Source organism: Lissotriton helveticus, chromosome 11 (genome assembly GCF_964261635.1).
Source record: "Lissotriton helveticus chromosome 11, aLisHel1.1, whole genome shotgun sequence".
In the NCBI taxonomy this organism is placed as follows: domain Eukaryota; kingdom Metazoa; phylum Chordata; class Amphibia; order Caudata; family Salamandridae; genus Lissotriton; species Lissotriton helveticus.
In genome coordinates this window covers 1,026,202,881-1,026,219,913 of record NC_136072.1, presented here as the reverse complement: position 1 = coordinate 1,026,219,913, position 17,033 = coordinate 1,026,202,881, and the positions used below count along the sequence as shown (strand labels likewise).

Here is a 17,033-nt window from a genome sequence, read left to right as displayed (position 1 = left end):
ATGCGCAGCCCCTACTCCATGGCCCCAATCAAAGGTATTCGCGAAGAGAAGATGAGGCAGAGTTGGCGCCAGGGGGAGACCAACGGGACCCCTCTCTGAATGATATTCTGGCGGCCATTCGGACAACGAGGGACAAGATGGTGACCAGGATTGACGCCGTGGCGATTGATGTTAATCTCCTTCAATGTGACCTACGTAAGCTTTCTAATAGGGTTACCACGACAGATCAGCATGTGGATACACTCCAGACGGAGGTCAAAGCTCTACGGTAGATGGTCATAGAGATTCAACAGAAGACGATTAAACTAGATGAACGCACAGAGGACAAGGAGGGGCGCTCAAGGAGAAATAACCTTTCCTGAGTGAGCAGAGGGGCCTTCGGTCGAGTTGTTTTTGGAAGAGTGGATCACGAAGGTTCTTGCACCAGGAAGAACATCCAAGTTCTTCAACATTGAGCGGGCACACAGGGCACTGGTCTCTCCCTCCTGCCCGGGGGCTCCACTGAGGGCCATCATAGCCCGGTTCTTTAACTATCGGGACCGTGATGTGATCCTGCTATTCACCCGTACCAAGACGGTTCTGCAATATGAGGGCCACCCTATCGCAATTTTTCCTGATTACACGCCGAGGGTACACACTTTATTGGCAGTGAAAAGGCGAATGAGAGAGGCTGGGATGAAATACAGCCGCTTCTTCCCAGCCAAACTTCGGACCTGAACACAAAGGCAGGGCTCTGTTCTCGGTGGAGGAGGTCTCTGACTGTCTGGACACTACTGGAGACCGAGGCGTACGGCAGAATTTGCAGCCTAACCAAAAGACACTCACGGACTCAATGGATCCCGTTATGATGCAGTGCAGATTCTCCGAGGGAAGCGGTAAAAAGACACTGGTGGCTCTGGAAGGGTCAGAGTGAGTGAGGATGGTACTTTACAGGTGGTGGAGGGATCTTCGGACTCTTTCTTGACCTCATCTGAAGGGTTCCCTGATACTAACGTGTCCTGAGATCTACGGTCTGTGAGAGAGAAACAGGGTTGTCATCCAGAACATCCAGGTAAGGGGTCACGAGTGGACTCAAGATATGTTTGCTTTTTTCCTTTGTATTGTGGGGAATTTTACCTATTGTATATTACACGGGTGGGGGGAACACGCCCCTCAGTAGAGGCTGGGACCTACTAGGGAAGCTGGAGGCTAAGCCCTCGCACCCCATTGAGTGCCAAGCCACTTGCACTGCAACTATTTAGAGAGATATGGCCACTGCTAACTTATGCAGGTTATAAAATGTGAAGTACAACTATGGTTATTGTTGCAGTAGATAGATATAATGTTAAAGAACTCCGAGGGGAGTGGTTTAGGCTGGGAGATTGCATTATTCACTCTCTACGATATTGGGAGGATGGATCCGTTTCACTGCCCATTTGGTGGGGAGGGATAGGGTGAGTCGATATGTTTTGTTTGTTTTTCAATGGTTATGGGGATGTTCAGGGGATCCATGTCAGGGTTGTAATTTTCGGAGGTGCGCTCAGACTAGAAATGGTGAGGAAGGGTGTGTACCTAATAGGGATGCCAACCACATAATGCCATGACTCCCTCCTTGATGAAACTACTTAACTGGAATATACGTGGAATGGCAATGCTTGAAAAACGTAGAAGGGTGTACTCCTACCTACGACAGGATAGAATTGCTATAGCAGGCCTACAATAAACACATGTAAGGGGCGATACGCTGCAGTATATTAGACATAGATGAGGGGGAAGCTGTATGCCACTTCATATTCTGGTTTTTCCCGGGGGATTCTCATTTGGGTGGCCCCGGGGACCCCTTTTCAACATTTGCACCATGTACTTGATCCCGAGGGGCGTTATGTGATCCTGTATGGCAGACTAGATGGACAGGAGATATGCTTTATTAACGTATACGCTCCGAACTCAGACAGCCCATTTTTTTTTTTTCATGAGGTGATGGCCACGGAGTCCCCCACAATGGGAGGAGACGTAGTTATGCTGGGGGATGTCAATTGTATGCTGGATTGGACATTGGACCGGGAACTCCCCCCACCCTCCCCCCCGAGCAAATACCAAACTGGGTATGACCGAAGCTTTGATGGACGTCATAAGTAATCTGGGACTGGAGGATGTGTGCAGGATAAGACACCCAGACAATAGAGTCCTTTCCGGTCATACCACTGCGACAAACACATTTAGCGGACTGGACCAATTTCTTATATCAGTGAATCGGATGTCCAGGGTCGAAGAAATACTGTACCTTCCGAGACACATTTAGGATCATTCCCCCATGCTGTTATTCCTGGGCACCGTCAGGCCCAGGTCTGTGACCCCGACATGGAGGCTTCAAGCAGAGGAGCTTACTGACCCACCTTTTGTTAATAAGTTGGAAGAAGAGCTTTCTAGCTATTTTGCTACAAACTTGGGCTCAACATCCTATAGGGCTCTGGAATGGGAGGCGGTGAAGGTGGTATTCTGGGGTATTTGCCTTAACACTACTTATGGGATCTGTCAACAACTCAAAAGAGACATCAAGGTACAAGAGAGGAACCTAGCCGAGCTGGAGGTGTCGCTGCAGACGGCTCCGCATCTACTATATGATTGGCGGGAAGCACGGTAAAAGCTACTGGCTGCACTATAAAGGCTGGAAAAGTTCCATTATACCGCGCATTGACAATGACTGCATATAGAGGGGACCGATCTTGGGCTCTGCTTGCCAAACTGATCAGGAACGAGAAGCCGGAGTCTCCCATAGTACAGATGCAGTCCGCTTAGGGCCACAAAGTATATAGCCAACAAAACATTCTGGAAACCTTGGCTGATCACTTAGCCGGATATCCGGGATCTGGAAAGGGTGACGGGAAAAAAAGAAGAAAAAAAAACTGTTGTCTTGTCACCTGCAAATGTCGCAACACCATCTCTGCTGTGTTTTTATTTTGAGCAGCCAATCATCTGGGGGGTGGGGATCCATTTGAAAGTTTTGCGGAGGATGTAGAGGGTGTTGAAGCAGCTGGAGGCGACGCCGTTGACCTGTCGGTTCATGGAGTGGGAGGAGTCGAGTACGATGTGGTGGTTTCTTGCGGGATCCGGGGTGGTCGGTGGGCTGCCGAGGGCGGTTGGCCACCAGGTGTTGTTCCAATGCCGATGGGGTGATTCCAAGGACTAAGACTTCTGTCTTCACGGAGGTGAGCGTAAGGCAGCTGTTGCTCAACCAGGCTTCTACGTCCTGCATTCTGTCCTGGAAGTGGAGTCTGGTGGTGGTGAGGTCCTTGGTGAGGGAGAGGATGAGCTGGGTGTCGTCGACGTAGGATACTATGCGGAGGCTGTGATGGCGGATGATGGCGGCCAGGGGGGCCATGCAGATGTTGAAGAGGGTTGGGCTGAGCGATGACCCTTGTGGGACTCCGCAGTTGATTTCCATAGGTTCGGGGGGAGGAAAGGTGGTAGTTTGATCCTTTGGCTTCTGCCAGTGAGGAATGATCGGATCCAGTTGAGGGCGGTTCCTTGTATGCCGGTGTTGTGTAGTCTGGCTACGAATGTGCGATGGGAGACTGTGTTGAATGCTGCTGATAGGTCGAATCAGGGCTGTGGTGTGGCCTTGGTCGAGGAGGGTGTGGATGTCGTCTGTGGCGGCGAGTAGGACGGTCTCTGTGCTGTGGTTGCTTCGGAATCCGGATTGAGACGGGTTGAGGACGGCGTTGTCTTTGATGAACCTTGTCAGTTCTGCGTTGACGATCTTCTCCACGACTTTGCCACAAAGGGGAGGAGCGAGATTGGCTGGTAGTTCTTGCGGTCCGTGGGATCAGCCGAGGGCTTATTGAGCAGGGGCCTGACTTCTGCGCCTTTCCAGTCGTCGGTGAAGGTGCCGGTCTCAAATGTGGTGTTGATGGTGCATTGTAGTTCGAGTGCGATGGTGCTGGCGGCTCTGTGGTAGATGTGTGGTGGGCAGGGGTCGGAGGGGGCCCCTGAGTTGATGCTTTTCATGGTTGAGATGGTCTCTTAGGTCATGATCGGCATCGAGGAGGAGATGGTGAGCCTGCTGGTGTAGCTGTCGGGCAGGCTGGCTGCCGGAGTCGGGTGTACGTCGTTGAAGTTGTCGCAGAGGTTTTTGATCTTCAGGTGGAAGTAGGTTCCGAGCTTGTCGCAGAGATACTGGGAAGGGGTGATGTCCGTGGCATCGCTGTGGGGAATGGTGAATTCCTGGATGACGCTGAAGAGTTCCTTGGAGTTGCTGGAGTTGGCGAGGATTTTGTTGTGGATGAAGGTTCTTTTGGTGGATCGGATGCATTGGTGGTAGTCCGTCATGGCGTCCTTGTAAGTGGTTTAGTTTCCAGGTGTCTTGCTGTTTCTCCAATCCTTCTCCAGGCGTTTGCAGTTGCATCTGGCTTCTTGGAGATCGGTGGTGAACCAGGCAGCTTTCCAAGGTCGCTGTTTGGTTGCGTAGCGGGGCGAGCTTGTCTGCACAGTTGGAGATCCAAGTGTGGAATTCCCTGGCTGCAAGGTTGGTGTCGGTTGAAGCAGTGGGGTTGTCGCGGTTGAGGGTGGAGTTGAGTTGCTCATCAGTGACTCTGCTCCAGTTCCTTCGCGGGGGCACAGGCCGGGTTTGGGTGCCTTGGGTTTCTCGACAAGGAAGTGTACGCAGTGGTGGTCGGTCCAAGGGGGTTGCGTGGTGTGGCTGAAGTGGACGCTGTTCCTTCTGCGAAGATGGGGTCAAGGGTGTGTCCTGCCTTGTGGGTCGGTGTGGTGACGAGTTGCTTTAGTCCGATGTTGGCGACGGTGTCACAGAGGGTGGTGGAGTTTGGGTCGCTGGGGTTGTCGAGGTGTGTCACAAGAATTATGTGATTCTCTTGCCGACCGCTTTGAGGATAAAATACATCAGATATATCAGAACTGCATTAGCCCTGTTGAAGAAGGCAGTGACATTACTAGGATAACTCTGTATTATCAGGGGGTAATCCTACTCTAGACAAGTTTGAACCTTTCTCTCTAGAGGATGTCCAGAGAGCCATAGAAATTGTGAAATTCGGTTCTCCTCTGGACCTCTGTCCTCCCAAGATTATGGCTCTACTTTACAACCGGATTGCCCCGCTATTAAGATACTGTTTAACTTAACCGAGGGATCGGGCACTATTCCTTTAAGAGTGGAAATCTGCGCAAGTACTACCTATTCTAAAAAAAGCCAATTTGGATCCCAATAACCAATCTAATTATTGTCCAATATCACTATTACCCCTTCTGGGAAAACATTTAGACGATCTAATTAATAAACAACTAATAACCTACCTTGAGGAGAAACAGATCTGGACCCTTCGCAGTCTGGGTTTAGACCCATTCATAGTACAGAGACGGCACTATTGGCCGTCACAGATTCTCTAAGACTCTCGCTTGATGCAGAGGTTCCATCTATGTTAGGGCTGCTGGACATGTCCGCAGCTTTCGATACGATATCTCACTCAAGGCTGTTACAGAGACAGGTATTTATGGGACAGCTTATAAATGGATCCAAAACTTTTTGGAAAACAGAGCCCAAACCATTGCTCTTGGTCCTTATACATCTCATAATATGCGGCTTGACAAGAGCCCTGTGGGTGTACCACAAGGCTCTTGTTTGAGCCCTACACTGTTTAATATATGTGTGCCCCCCCTTTCTAAGACTGTAGAGCCATTTGGCTTTGAAATAATATCTTAAGTTGATGACACTCAGCTGATCTTTACTTTTGATTAAGATGTGGCTAACACTAAAGATCGTTTTGCTAATGGAATGTTAGTCATTTCAAGATGGATGACAGCCAACTGCTTACAGCTGAATGTTGATAAGACAGAGATTATGCTGTTTGGCAAGGCAAGCACTCTTTAGTCTGTTGAGTGGTAGCCCTCTCAACCTGGCGCAGTTCTGATTCCCAGACAGACTGTGAAAACTTTGGGCTTAAAAATAGACGAAGCACTGTCTATGAACGAGTAGATCTTGGCCACTACTGGTATGTGCTTTCACATTAAGCGACTACTGGAAAGAGCCTTTCCTTACCTTCCTATCTCTGTTAGAAGAACACTAGTCCAGTCCCTAGTAGTTAATAGACAGGACTATGGTACCGCTTTACTGGCTACAGCAAATGACACATGACCAAATTAAAAGTAGCACAAAATACTGCGGTCAGGCTTGTTCTCAACCTTCGGTCAGGTGCCCCATTGTTGAAAACATTACACTGGCTACCAGTAAGGCAGAAAAGCCCTTTTGAAAACTGTTGCATCACCTACAACTCCTTAAGGGGTAAAAGCCCCAGATATCTTCAGCAGAAACATAAACGCTATCTATCTACCAGGAATCTACGGTCTATGGACAAAGCTTTGTTGAGTGTAGTCCGTATCCATCTGATTAGAGACTGTGGCTGAGCCTTTTCCTATCTGGTTCTGGTTTATTGGAACAACTTACCTCTTCATGTTCGTCTGTGTACTGATTATTATAAATTTAGGAAATTGCTGAAAACAAGCTTATTTTAACTAAATTGACTTCTGCATGTGTCTGTTGGCAGCGCAGAGATTCCTTTTGAGGCAAGTCATGCACTATATTAGGTTTAATTAACATAACATAGTACTTGCAAGCAACCAATGTAACATGGGCTAAAAAATGGAAACGTGCTGTTCTCCAGCAATACTGAACAAGATCATGCAACAGAACACTGTAGAAGTAACGCTGGAGCTACATATGAATGCAAACACAGCACTAAGACCAATATAGTAAGTAACATGCCACACTCCAAAAAAACTACATTTGATCAGAATGCAAAACCCATAAATGAGAGAATACACACTTTACCCAAACACAGCAGTCAACACAGCACCAACTCTCATGTCCTGCAGCAGAATGCACTACATAATCACAACAATCAAACTTCATAACAAAATCACTCTTTCAAGACAAAACTTAAAAGAAGAAAACAAAATGGGCAGAAATAGCAGCACCATTAACAACAGACAATTCAATGTATAACACATTTCTACACCACTGAAACCATGCACAGGCTATCCAAATCTGCCAAGCTATGCACAACAGCCAGCCCCATTAAAACACCGCAGCCCTTCAGCTCGCTTCTCACTCACCAAAATGCAAGCTAACACTTCAAAAAAGCAAAGGCTAGAAAAGCATAGCTGCTCAGGAGTTTATAATCCATACGACAAGTCTTCATCCACAACATAACAAGAACTCTACAGAATGATCACACTATGAACACTGCAGGGCTCTAAGACCCTACAAATTTGACACTATGTGAACATACCACTCTAATCAAAAGAACATGCTGTAATTCAGAATGCAGTCTGCAAGAAACCCCAGAAACTCTGCATTCCAAATCTGAGAAGGCCTCATAATTCTCAAATAGTACACAGTGTTACAAGAGTATACAAATGGCAGATATGCAGTATATATAATAAATATTAGGGCATTATGGTGTATTCCTTACCTTGGTCCTCCTTGAAGTACCATAGTTACTGGACCGACTAGATGTGTGACACCTCCAACTCGAACAGCTGCTGTCAGTAGCTCTCGCATGTGCACTAGTGCCTGCTTCCTTGTGTTTCCACGACGCCATCTTGTTTGTGCCGCTAAAAGGAAGCTACTACTAGATACCTGAAAAAGGCAGGTGATATCATAATTACTTAAAAACAAACTCACATTTTGAATGTTGAATTAGGGTCTTAATGGATTTAGTCAGCTTGACATACCGCTTGGTCAGGATTGGTTCCTATAAATGCAAACAACTGGCCAAGTAAGACACTGTACGTAGGTTTGTCTCGGCTATCTTCAATGGCTAATGACTGGAGAAAAGTAAAAGAGCTACTTCTGTGACTAGTAACATTGCGTCTCCTGTTAAAAGAAAAGAAATGCAATCAATGTAAATTGATATGAAAATAACTTTATTAATATTAGTGCTACAATACTGCAGAAGACATTTGTGTGACAGTCTGGATATAAATAATCCAGATACCTTGGGTTAGATCTTGTAAATTCCAAATCTTCATTCCCAATCATTTCCAAGTCAGAAGGGGCAGACATGCTGCGGAGAAATACTGGCTGCCGGGCAGAATGAGGTATCACCTTTGTTTCGGACACTGATTTACAAGCTGTAATACAAAACAGGAAATTATGTCCATGTTAACAAGGAAACATTTGCAGTGTGTGAACTACTAAAGCAAAACACGGATTTGTGGCCCCTTAAAATCGTTACTACCCACTGAATAGTATTCTGTCAAAAAACAGTAATACCTTAAGACCTTAAATCTAACATTCTTGGGGCCTTTCTAATTTTTGTTTTAACAGAGTCAAAATACCTCTAAAGGGAGGGTTGAAAAACAAAATAGATAGAGTGATTCTGGGATGTGGGCTTGCTCACAGCAGAACACAAAAGGTTAGTAGAAAGGGTCACAGAAAACAAAGGTTAATTGAAACAGCAGAGCCGAAATGTTGAATTTATACAAGTAAATATATAGTCAAATTGACAGAGCAGTTGTGATCTTTGAACTACTGGTCTAAGGATGCAGAAAGGCCATTTGAAAAGAAACAACCTAATGCTTATTGGTCTACCTGAAAAGTGAAGAACAACACATAAAATTAGTTCTGGAGGGCTGGTTCAGCAAAGCAGTAGCCCTGAAAGACCTCACGTGTTTTCACAGTTGAAAGGATACATCAGGATTCAGCTCTTCCTAACACAATAAAGGATACCTCTCTGCACCTAGTGTCCCTCAGCAAACAGTTTTAAAAAAAAAATATTTTTATTTGCATTTTTTTGTTTTTATCATACAGAAACACAGCTGGCATGTCACAAAAGACCATCAACCACCAACCTTCGTTTCCCCCCCTCCTCCCCCTCCCACAATATTACATTTTCATCCTCCTTTCCATCAGGCTTGACAGTGCTTCTCAAGGGATCCCAGTATACTAAATCGCAGACCCAAGGAAATCCGCCCCCTAACAAAAACCACCAAGTTCCCCGCCCCCCCGGCTCACAGTCCTACATCCAGGACATGGTATCGACGCCATTTCCCCCACACTCTATGAAACCTTTTAGGGCACCCCCTTGCCTTGTACGTGACCCTCTCTGTGGCCATGTATAGGTCCAAACCCCTTCTCCACTGAGCCCTGGCAGGGTGGGAGCCCCCCACGCCTTCGCCACATCTCTCTTAGCTACCACCATAGCCAGAACTACAAAAATCAGGAGCGGGCGGCTCAGGTCAATATCGTTCGTAATACCTAGGAGGACCAATTTGGGATCCAGCGGAAGGGTGACCTCTAAAACCTCACCCAACTCCTTCAGGACCTCTGCCCAGTACTGCTGTATGTCTTTTCACTGCCAAACAATGTGGTAGAAATCCCCCCTCTCTTGTCCACACCTGAGGCACCGTGTGTCACTGACCCTCCCCATGCGGTGTAGGCGTACCCTATCATAATAGACTCTGTGCAGGATTTTGAACTGGATAAACCTTAGACGGGACTTGATGGCTACTTCCCTCTGGTGCATCAGGGCCGTGTCCCAATCCACCGTATCCATCTCCCCAACATCCTGCTCCCAGGATTCTCCGAGTTTAACTAGCCCATCAGGTGTATTATTGATCAATGTTTAGTAAGTCAGGAAGACGGCCTTGCACGGAATATGTTCCTGTAACAATCGCCCCTCCAGTGGTGCCTAGGCCGGTAGGGGGCCCACCAGCGTCTCCTCTGCCCTCCACGCGTGTCGCAGTTGCGCATATCTATAGTATTGTGTGTGGTGCAGCCCAAATTCCGCCCTCAAGACTTGGAAAGACTTCAGTTCCCCCCTCTTCAATAAGTCCCCCAATGTGGAGATACCAATATCGTCCCACTTCTGGAACCCACGTAGTTTGTGTAGCTCCTTCAGCCAAATACAGTGCCATATCGGGGTCTGTTTCGTTGGTGTTTGCTTCCAGCCTATCGCCTTAGTCGCCCGTTTCCAAATCCCCAGCGTGACCCTGGTGGCCGAAAGCAGTCGTTCCTTCCCCTTGCCTCCATATATATATAGTAGAGGTAGGTGAGTCGCGCCATGGTCCTCCTCTCTAGGCCGTAGGTGGGATACATTGCCGGGGCATGCAACCATTCATTAATGGGGGCAAGATGTTCCGCCCAGTAATTGGCTTCGATGTTTGGCAGCGAGATTCCACCGTTATACTGGTTCCACTGCAGGGTTCCCAATGCCACCCTGGACTGTTTCCCCAGCCACAGCAAGGACCTCAACTCTGCATTTATATAATTAAAAACCTGGCGGGGAAGCGGGAAGTATTCATTCTGAACTGCGTACAAAAACCTCGGTAACGTAATCATCTTAAACATGGTTGCCCGGCCCAAGATCGTGAGAGGGAGCTCCTTCAATCTAGCAGCATCCTCGGCAAAATTAGCCAACACCCTCTTAACGTTCCCCTTATAGAAGAGGTTACTATCCAATGTCATGTTCACCCCCAAATATACAAACCCCTCGTCAGTAGTTCTCAGCGTCCCAGGCAAGTAGGACCAGTCCGTTCCCCCCCGGGGGTCGTATAGAATAGAGTAATGCTAGTTAATTTGGTATCCCGCATGGGCACCATAACGGTCCAGTGTCGCAAACAAGGCCGGGTGGGTAATGTATAGTAAGACGTCGTCAGCATACAACGATATTTTTTCTTCGTGCGGGTCGGACTTGTCGATTCTAAAGCCCCGAATCTCCTTGTTCTGTCGGATCTCACATGCCATCACCCCTATGGTTAGGGCAAAGAGCAACGGGGACAAGGGGCACCCCTGTCATGTCCGCCGCCTTATAGGGAAAGCCTCAGATAACACCCCGTTAACCTTAAATCTGGCTCTCGGGTCCGTATACAACAGCCGCACCCACTGCCTGAACTTAGGTCCGAAATCAAACCTGGACAGCACTGCTTCGAGGAAGGGCCAATGTACCGCATCAAACGCTTTTTCGGCGTCTAGGGATAAAAACAAGTGAGGGTCCTGTCGCGCTTGCACCTCCATCAACCAGTTGTGGGTCCTCCTGAGATTCAGTCTGGTTGCCCTATCTGGCAGAAAGCCTGTCTGGTCTAAATGGACCAGGTCGGGGATCCCCCGCCGTAATCTAAGGGCTAAAATTGTCGCCAGGAGTTTAACCTCCACGTTCAGAAGCGATATGGGGCTGTATGACGCGCAATCTTCTGTGGCTTACCTGCCTTAAATATCGGGATGATCGTGGCCATGCGTAAGTCCGGTGGCAGCCTGCCTTCCTGCGCCGCTCCTTCGAACAGTGCCAATAGGTGGCGAGCTAGGAGATACGCCGTTTTTTTGAAGAATTCAGCAGGAACCCGTTGGGGCCGGGGATTTCCCCGGACGAAGTTTAGTCAAGGCCTCCTTAATTTCATCTATGGTTATACCCCCGTCTAGATCCCGCTGGTCGTCCTCCGACAGGATGGGAGTGTCAATTTGGGCCATGTAACGCAACCTCTTGTGTACCCAGGTTCCCAGCCTCGTAAAAGTCCCTATATTAAGCGGCAAAACACTGAGCTATCTGTGTGTCTGTCCACTGCATCTGCCCCCGTTCGTCCCTCACCTGCTCCACCCACCGGGCATCTCTCTCTTTCCTACTCAACCATGCCAGTAGTCTCCCAGACTTGTACCCTACATCGTACAGCCTATGTAAGGTCGCACGCGCCTGCGCTTTTGCCTCACCCGTCGCCATACCTCTGCATTGTCTCTGCGCACCCCGAAGCCGTCTAAGCGTCCGAGAGTCTTTATCAAGCACATGATCGCGCTCCAGTTCCAGAATCTGGTCTTCCAGAGACTGTACCTCTTCCTGCACTTTCTTCTTTTCCCATGCTAGTCTGTTCTGGGCACTGTCCCGCAGAACCGCCTTGAGGACTACCCTTGACGAGACCGAGCCCTCGTTTTCAGCTATGTAGACCTGGACATCCGCTCTTAGGCCCTTCAATAGATCCTTATTCTGTAAATCCCAAGCCGTTAGCCGCCAGTTCTTTGCCCCCATCGCCTGTCGCCCCCCCACCCGTGTCAGGAGAGACGAGTGGTCCGAGATACCCCTCGCTTGATACTCTGCTATATCCTCCACACATATCGCCTGCCTGGACATAAAAATGTAGTCCAGTCTGGAGTAAACCTTATGGGCTCCCGAGAAATACGAGTAGATGCTATTGTCTGGATGTAAGGAAAGAAGAAGAAAGGCTGGGTCCTGTCTCTGACCGGCCGGACCACTCTTATAGAATAAACAAACCAAATTGCCGGGCAGTAATAGTTGATTGACACGAGTACGCACCTAGTATAATAAATTGCTAGGCTGGCAAACCATCTGTGTTTTAGACACTTGTATTTTTATAAAGAAAGATTATGAAAAGATGTCATGGCAACAGAAAGGATTCACATCACATTTACAAAGGTTCACAAATACATTGAAAAAAACCATAAAGAATACATTAAATCAAAACATACACATATAACAATTGTGATAACATTAAATAAAGACAACTGTAAAATGCCTCAAAAAAAATTCCTTTGTAGAGGCACCAATCCTGAATGAAATAAAACAAGTGGACAACTAAGATGACAAACTAGCCTACTTGTTATGACCACCACTAGATACACATAAAGCAATTCAACATATGATGCACAACATAGGAAGACACAAAACTATGCAACAATGTAGAGTTGTGTATAAGTTATACTCCTATTGTGCCCTAACAGTTCAGTATCTGGGTGGAGCAGGACGCCGACGCGTTTCGAACCCGTTGAGTAATTCCAAGGGTTCTCCTCAGGACAAGGATTGGGGAGGTCGTTGTCGCTGTAAATTGAGTTAGAAACATGGTATCAATGGAAAGCTGACTACTACCTCACTTCAACTCAAACACTGTAAATAGATAGATAAATACCTTATTCTGGGAATATCAGTGTACTACCTGTGAAAAAGGTAATAGAAACCCTAATTAGTCCCTGTTGTGTAGGATATACTCTGAGCCACTATGTAACAATAAAAATAAAGGTGATCCCGCTTAGAGGCACATACCTTGATGTTTAAGGTGCAAACGCACGAATGAGGGATGCTGGTGTAACTAAGGTCGGGAGGGGCGCCTAGAGAAAATAGAATAAATGGACGAAGTATTATAAAATTTATATCTTAACCCAAAGCTGTTCGTGATTTGAATTACTCGTGACTTGGAAGCCAACTGAGTCCTACCTTTGTGTGCAGATAGTTCATTCACGGCACGAACACAAGCGGCAGCCGCCGCGGGTTCGGCAACTGGAAATCAAAAGGGATGCGGGCATTAGCACGATTCTTAAAACGCACTCGCACTAGCTATCAAAATGTGCTCAGAAATGTTTGAAGCAAACTCACATTTTAGGACGAGTAAATCGGCGATGTGTTTCGGGCTCCAGACGGCAAAGGACTGACAACGCGAGTGCAGAAGGGGGCGTGTCCAAGTGTATTTGATGCGCAAAGCGTGAGAACGGCCTGATGGGACATGTAGTCCGGTTGCACAACTGCCCGCTGGGTACAGTGGAAAGGCGCACTCAATGGGAGTAATATATTTTACAAGAAAGGGTCGAATGCAATATTAAGGAATTAAAAAATCAGGCGCATATTAACTTGGATGTTACGGGGGGCTCAGAGACTGAGGGGACACCTCGAGGGAGACCCCTATAGAGGGTTTAGCAATTTAGCAGACATACTGAGTAGTGATTCTAGCACATGGCTTGGAATTACTACGTGGTTGAACAGACACATGAGCAGCAAGCAGCGCAGACAAGCAATCGCTGTGGACAGGCTGTCTAGAGATTACTGAGTTCATTGAGGTCATTGAGTCCTACCATGGCAGTGTTGAACCTCAGAATAAGGTAGGCCTCTTTTTGGGCAAGACGTACGTCTGGGTCTCCACCTGCTCCTGGAGTGTTCTTAATGTTTGCCAAGATCGTCCATGTCAGATCATTGGATGAATGTCCTTTTCGCAAAAAGTGGGATACCAAGGGTGCTGTCAAAACCTTGTTGTTTATCCTTGATCGATGCTGGATGATGCGTTGGCGCGCTTCTTGGGTTGTTTTGCCAATGTAGACCTTTCCGCACGGGCAAGTAATGGCGTATACTACATACTTGGTCTTACAGTTTGTAAAGTTATTATGACGCCAATATTTTTTGCCATCCGTGAACAAGGTCCCTTCTGATGTTAGGTTGCATACTGAGCAGGTCCCACATTTGCGGTGGCCCATTACCGGGCCCATGTTGAAGAGGGTTCCCTGTTTGTCTTTTTTCGGGACACCCCTTGTGGACGAGATCTGTTGTCCGATGCTTCTGTTTTTTTTCAGTGCGAAAAGGGGTTTGCCAATGTCTGGTAGGATTTCTTCGACGAGATGCCAGTTGTTTCTGATTATTTTCTGGACCGGGTTAGTGTGAGGCCCAAACGTGGAGACACAGACCATTCTCTCGACATTGGGTTTCTCACGTTTTTGTAAACCAATTCATCCAATGATCTGACATGGACGATCTTGGCAAACATTAAGAACACTCCAGGAGCAGGTGGAGACCCAGACGTACGTCTTGCCCAAAAAGAGGCCTACCTTATTCTGAGGTTCAACACTGCCATGGTAGGACTCAATGACCTCAATGAACTCAGTAATCTCTAGACAGCCTGTCCACAGCGATTGCTTGTCTGCGCTGCTTGCTGCTCATGTGTCTGTTCAACCACGTAGTAATTCCAAGCCATGTGCTAGAATCACTACTCAGTATGTCTGCTAAATTGCTAAACCCTCTATAGGGGTCTCCCTCGAGGTGTCCCCTCAGTCTCTGAGCCCCCCGTAACATCCAAGTTAATATGCGCCTGATTTTTTAATTCCTTAATATTGCATTCGACCCTTTCTTGTAAAATATATTACTCCCATTGAGTGCGCCTTTCCACTGTACCCAGCGGGCAGTTGTGCAACCGGACTACATGTCCCATCAGGCCGTTCTCACGCTTTGCGCATCAAATACACTTGGACACGCCCCCTTCTGCACTCGCGTTGTCAGTCCTTTGCCGTCTGGAGCCCGAAACACATCGCCGATTTACTCGTCCTAAAATGTGAGTTTGCTTCAAACATTTCTGAGCACATTTTGATAGCTAGTGCGAGTGCGTTTTAAGAATCGTGCTAATGCCCGCATCCCTTTTGATTTCCAGTTGCCGAACCCGCGGCGGCTGCCGCTTGTGTTCGTGCCGTGAATGAACTATCTGCACACAAAGGTAGGACTCAGTTGGCTTCCAAGTCACGAGTAATTCAAATCACGAACAGCTTTGGGTTAAGATATAAATTTTATAATACTTCGTCCATTTATTCTATTTTCTCTAGGCGCCCCTCCCGACCTTAGTTACACCAGCATCCCTCATTCGTGCGTTTGCACCTTAAACATCAAGGTATGTGCCTCTAAGCGGGATCACCTTTATTTTTATTGTTACATAGTGGCTCAGAGTATATCCTACACAACAGGGACTAATTAGGGTTTCTATTACCTTTTTCACAGGTAGTACACTGATATTCCCAGAATAAGGTATTTATCTATCTATTTACAGTGTTTGAGTTGAAGTGAGGTAGTAGTCAGCTTTCCATTGATACCATGTTTCTAACTCAATTTACAGCGACAACGACCTCCCCAATCCTTGTCCTGAGGAGAACCCTTGGAATTACTCAACGGGTTCGAAACGCGTCGGCGTCCTGCTCCACCCAGATACTGAACTGTTAGGGCACAATAGGAGTATAACTTATACACAACTCTACATTGTTGCATAGTTTTGTGTCTTCCTATGTTGTGCATCATATGTTGAATTGCTTTATGTGTATCTAGTGGTGGTCATAACAAGTAGGCTAGTTTGTCATCTTAGTTGTCCACTTGTTTTATTTCATTCAGGATTGGTGCCTCTACAAAGGAATTTTTTTTGAGGCATTTTACAGTTGTCTTTATTTAATGTTATCACAATTGTTATATGTGTATGTTTTGATTTAATGTATTCTTTATGGTTTTTTTCAATGTATTTGTGAACCTTTGTAAATGTGATGTGAATCCTTTCTGTTGCCATGACATCTTTTCATAATCTTTCTTTATAAAAATACAAGTGTCTAAAACACAGATGGTTTGCCAGCCTAGCAATTTATTATACTAGGTGCGTACTCGTGTCAATCAACTATTACTGCCCGGCAATTTGGTTTGTTTATTGTCTGGATGTAGCCACCTCCATACGTCCACTAATCCCAGGGTGGTGATAGTTCGGGCCAGAGGGGTCGGGGGCACGTCTCTAGGTCTACCTCCTGACCTATCTTGCGCAACAGACATGACATCGTTAAAGTCCCCCCCTACCACCTGCAAGGTCTCTGATGTGGTCAGTAAAATGTCTGTGATACCCGACAGTGTTCTGGCCTGTAGTTTTGGCGGTGCATATACTGAAATAATCGTAAGCTCCTGTCGCCTCCAAGTTCCCCGCACCGCCACATAAGTCCCAAGTGGGTCCGTCCAAGTCTGTGCAACCACAAAGGGCGGAGTCTTCTTAATCAGAATAGCAACCCCCTGGAGCCCATTGTATACCCCGCATGCGCCAGCACTCTGTAGGAACCCCTCGCCAGGAAACCACATTTTGTGCCTCGGAGGTGCGTCTCCTGCATCAGGACAATATCAGGCCCTACTCGTTTCACATAGGCTTGTACCAGGCCCCTTTTAACTTTGCTGCCCAGACCATTCACGTTCCAAGTGAGGATTGTAATCCCCCCTCTAGTCTGGACCTTTGTCCCATGACTACCTAGTGATGTACAGGGCATCGTACCACATAACTTCCAATTGAAGAGGGAGTTAGGCTCCGGGAGTCCAAGTGGGAATGACGGTCCCAATCATGACATGCTGAAACAAACCTCCTCCCCCCACCCCCCAAAAAGATCTCCAACTTTAATATTGACTTGTCTAAATCCGCCCTACCACCCAATCCCAAGAACCAAGTAACTTTCTCCTCGCAGCTTCCCCCACCCCACCTCCCTCTCCCCTCCAGTCCCA

The 17,033-nt window shown here is 47.2% G+C and overlaps 1 protein-coding gene across 4 annotated transcripts in view; it reads right to left on the bottom strand.

The window, feature by feature from the left end:
* Positions 1–17,033, bottom strand: part of HECTD4 (HECT domain E3 ubiquitin protein ligase 4) — a 2,216,728-nt gene that overhangs the window by 1,477,581 nt on the left and 722,114 nt on the right. For all 4 annotated transcript variants that reach the window (XM_078667422.1, XM_078667425.1, XM_078667423.1 and 1 more), the window contains exons 30-32: positions 7,986–8,121; positions 7,723–7,864; positions 7,461–7,627 (exon numbers count right to left, since the gene is read on the bottom strand). In XM_078667422.1, coding sequence (XP_078523548.1) covers positions 7,461–7,627; positions 7,723–7,864; positions 7,986–8,121 — 445 coding nt within the window. The remainder of the gene's footprint in view (positions 1–7,460; positions 7,628–7,722; positions 7,865–7,985; positions 8,122–17,033) is intronic.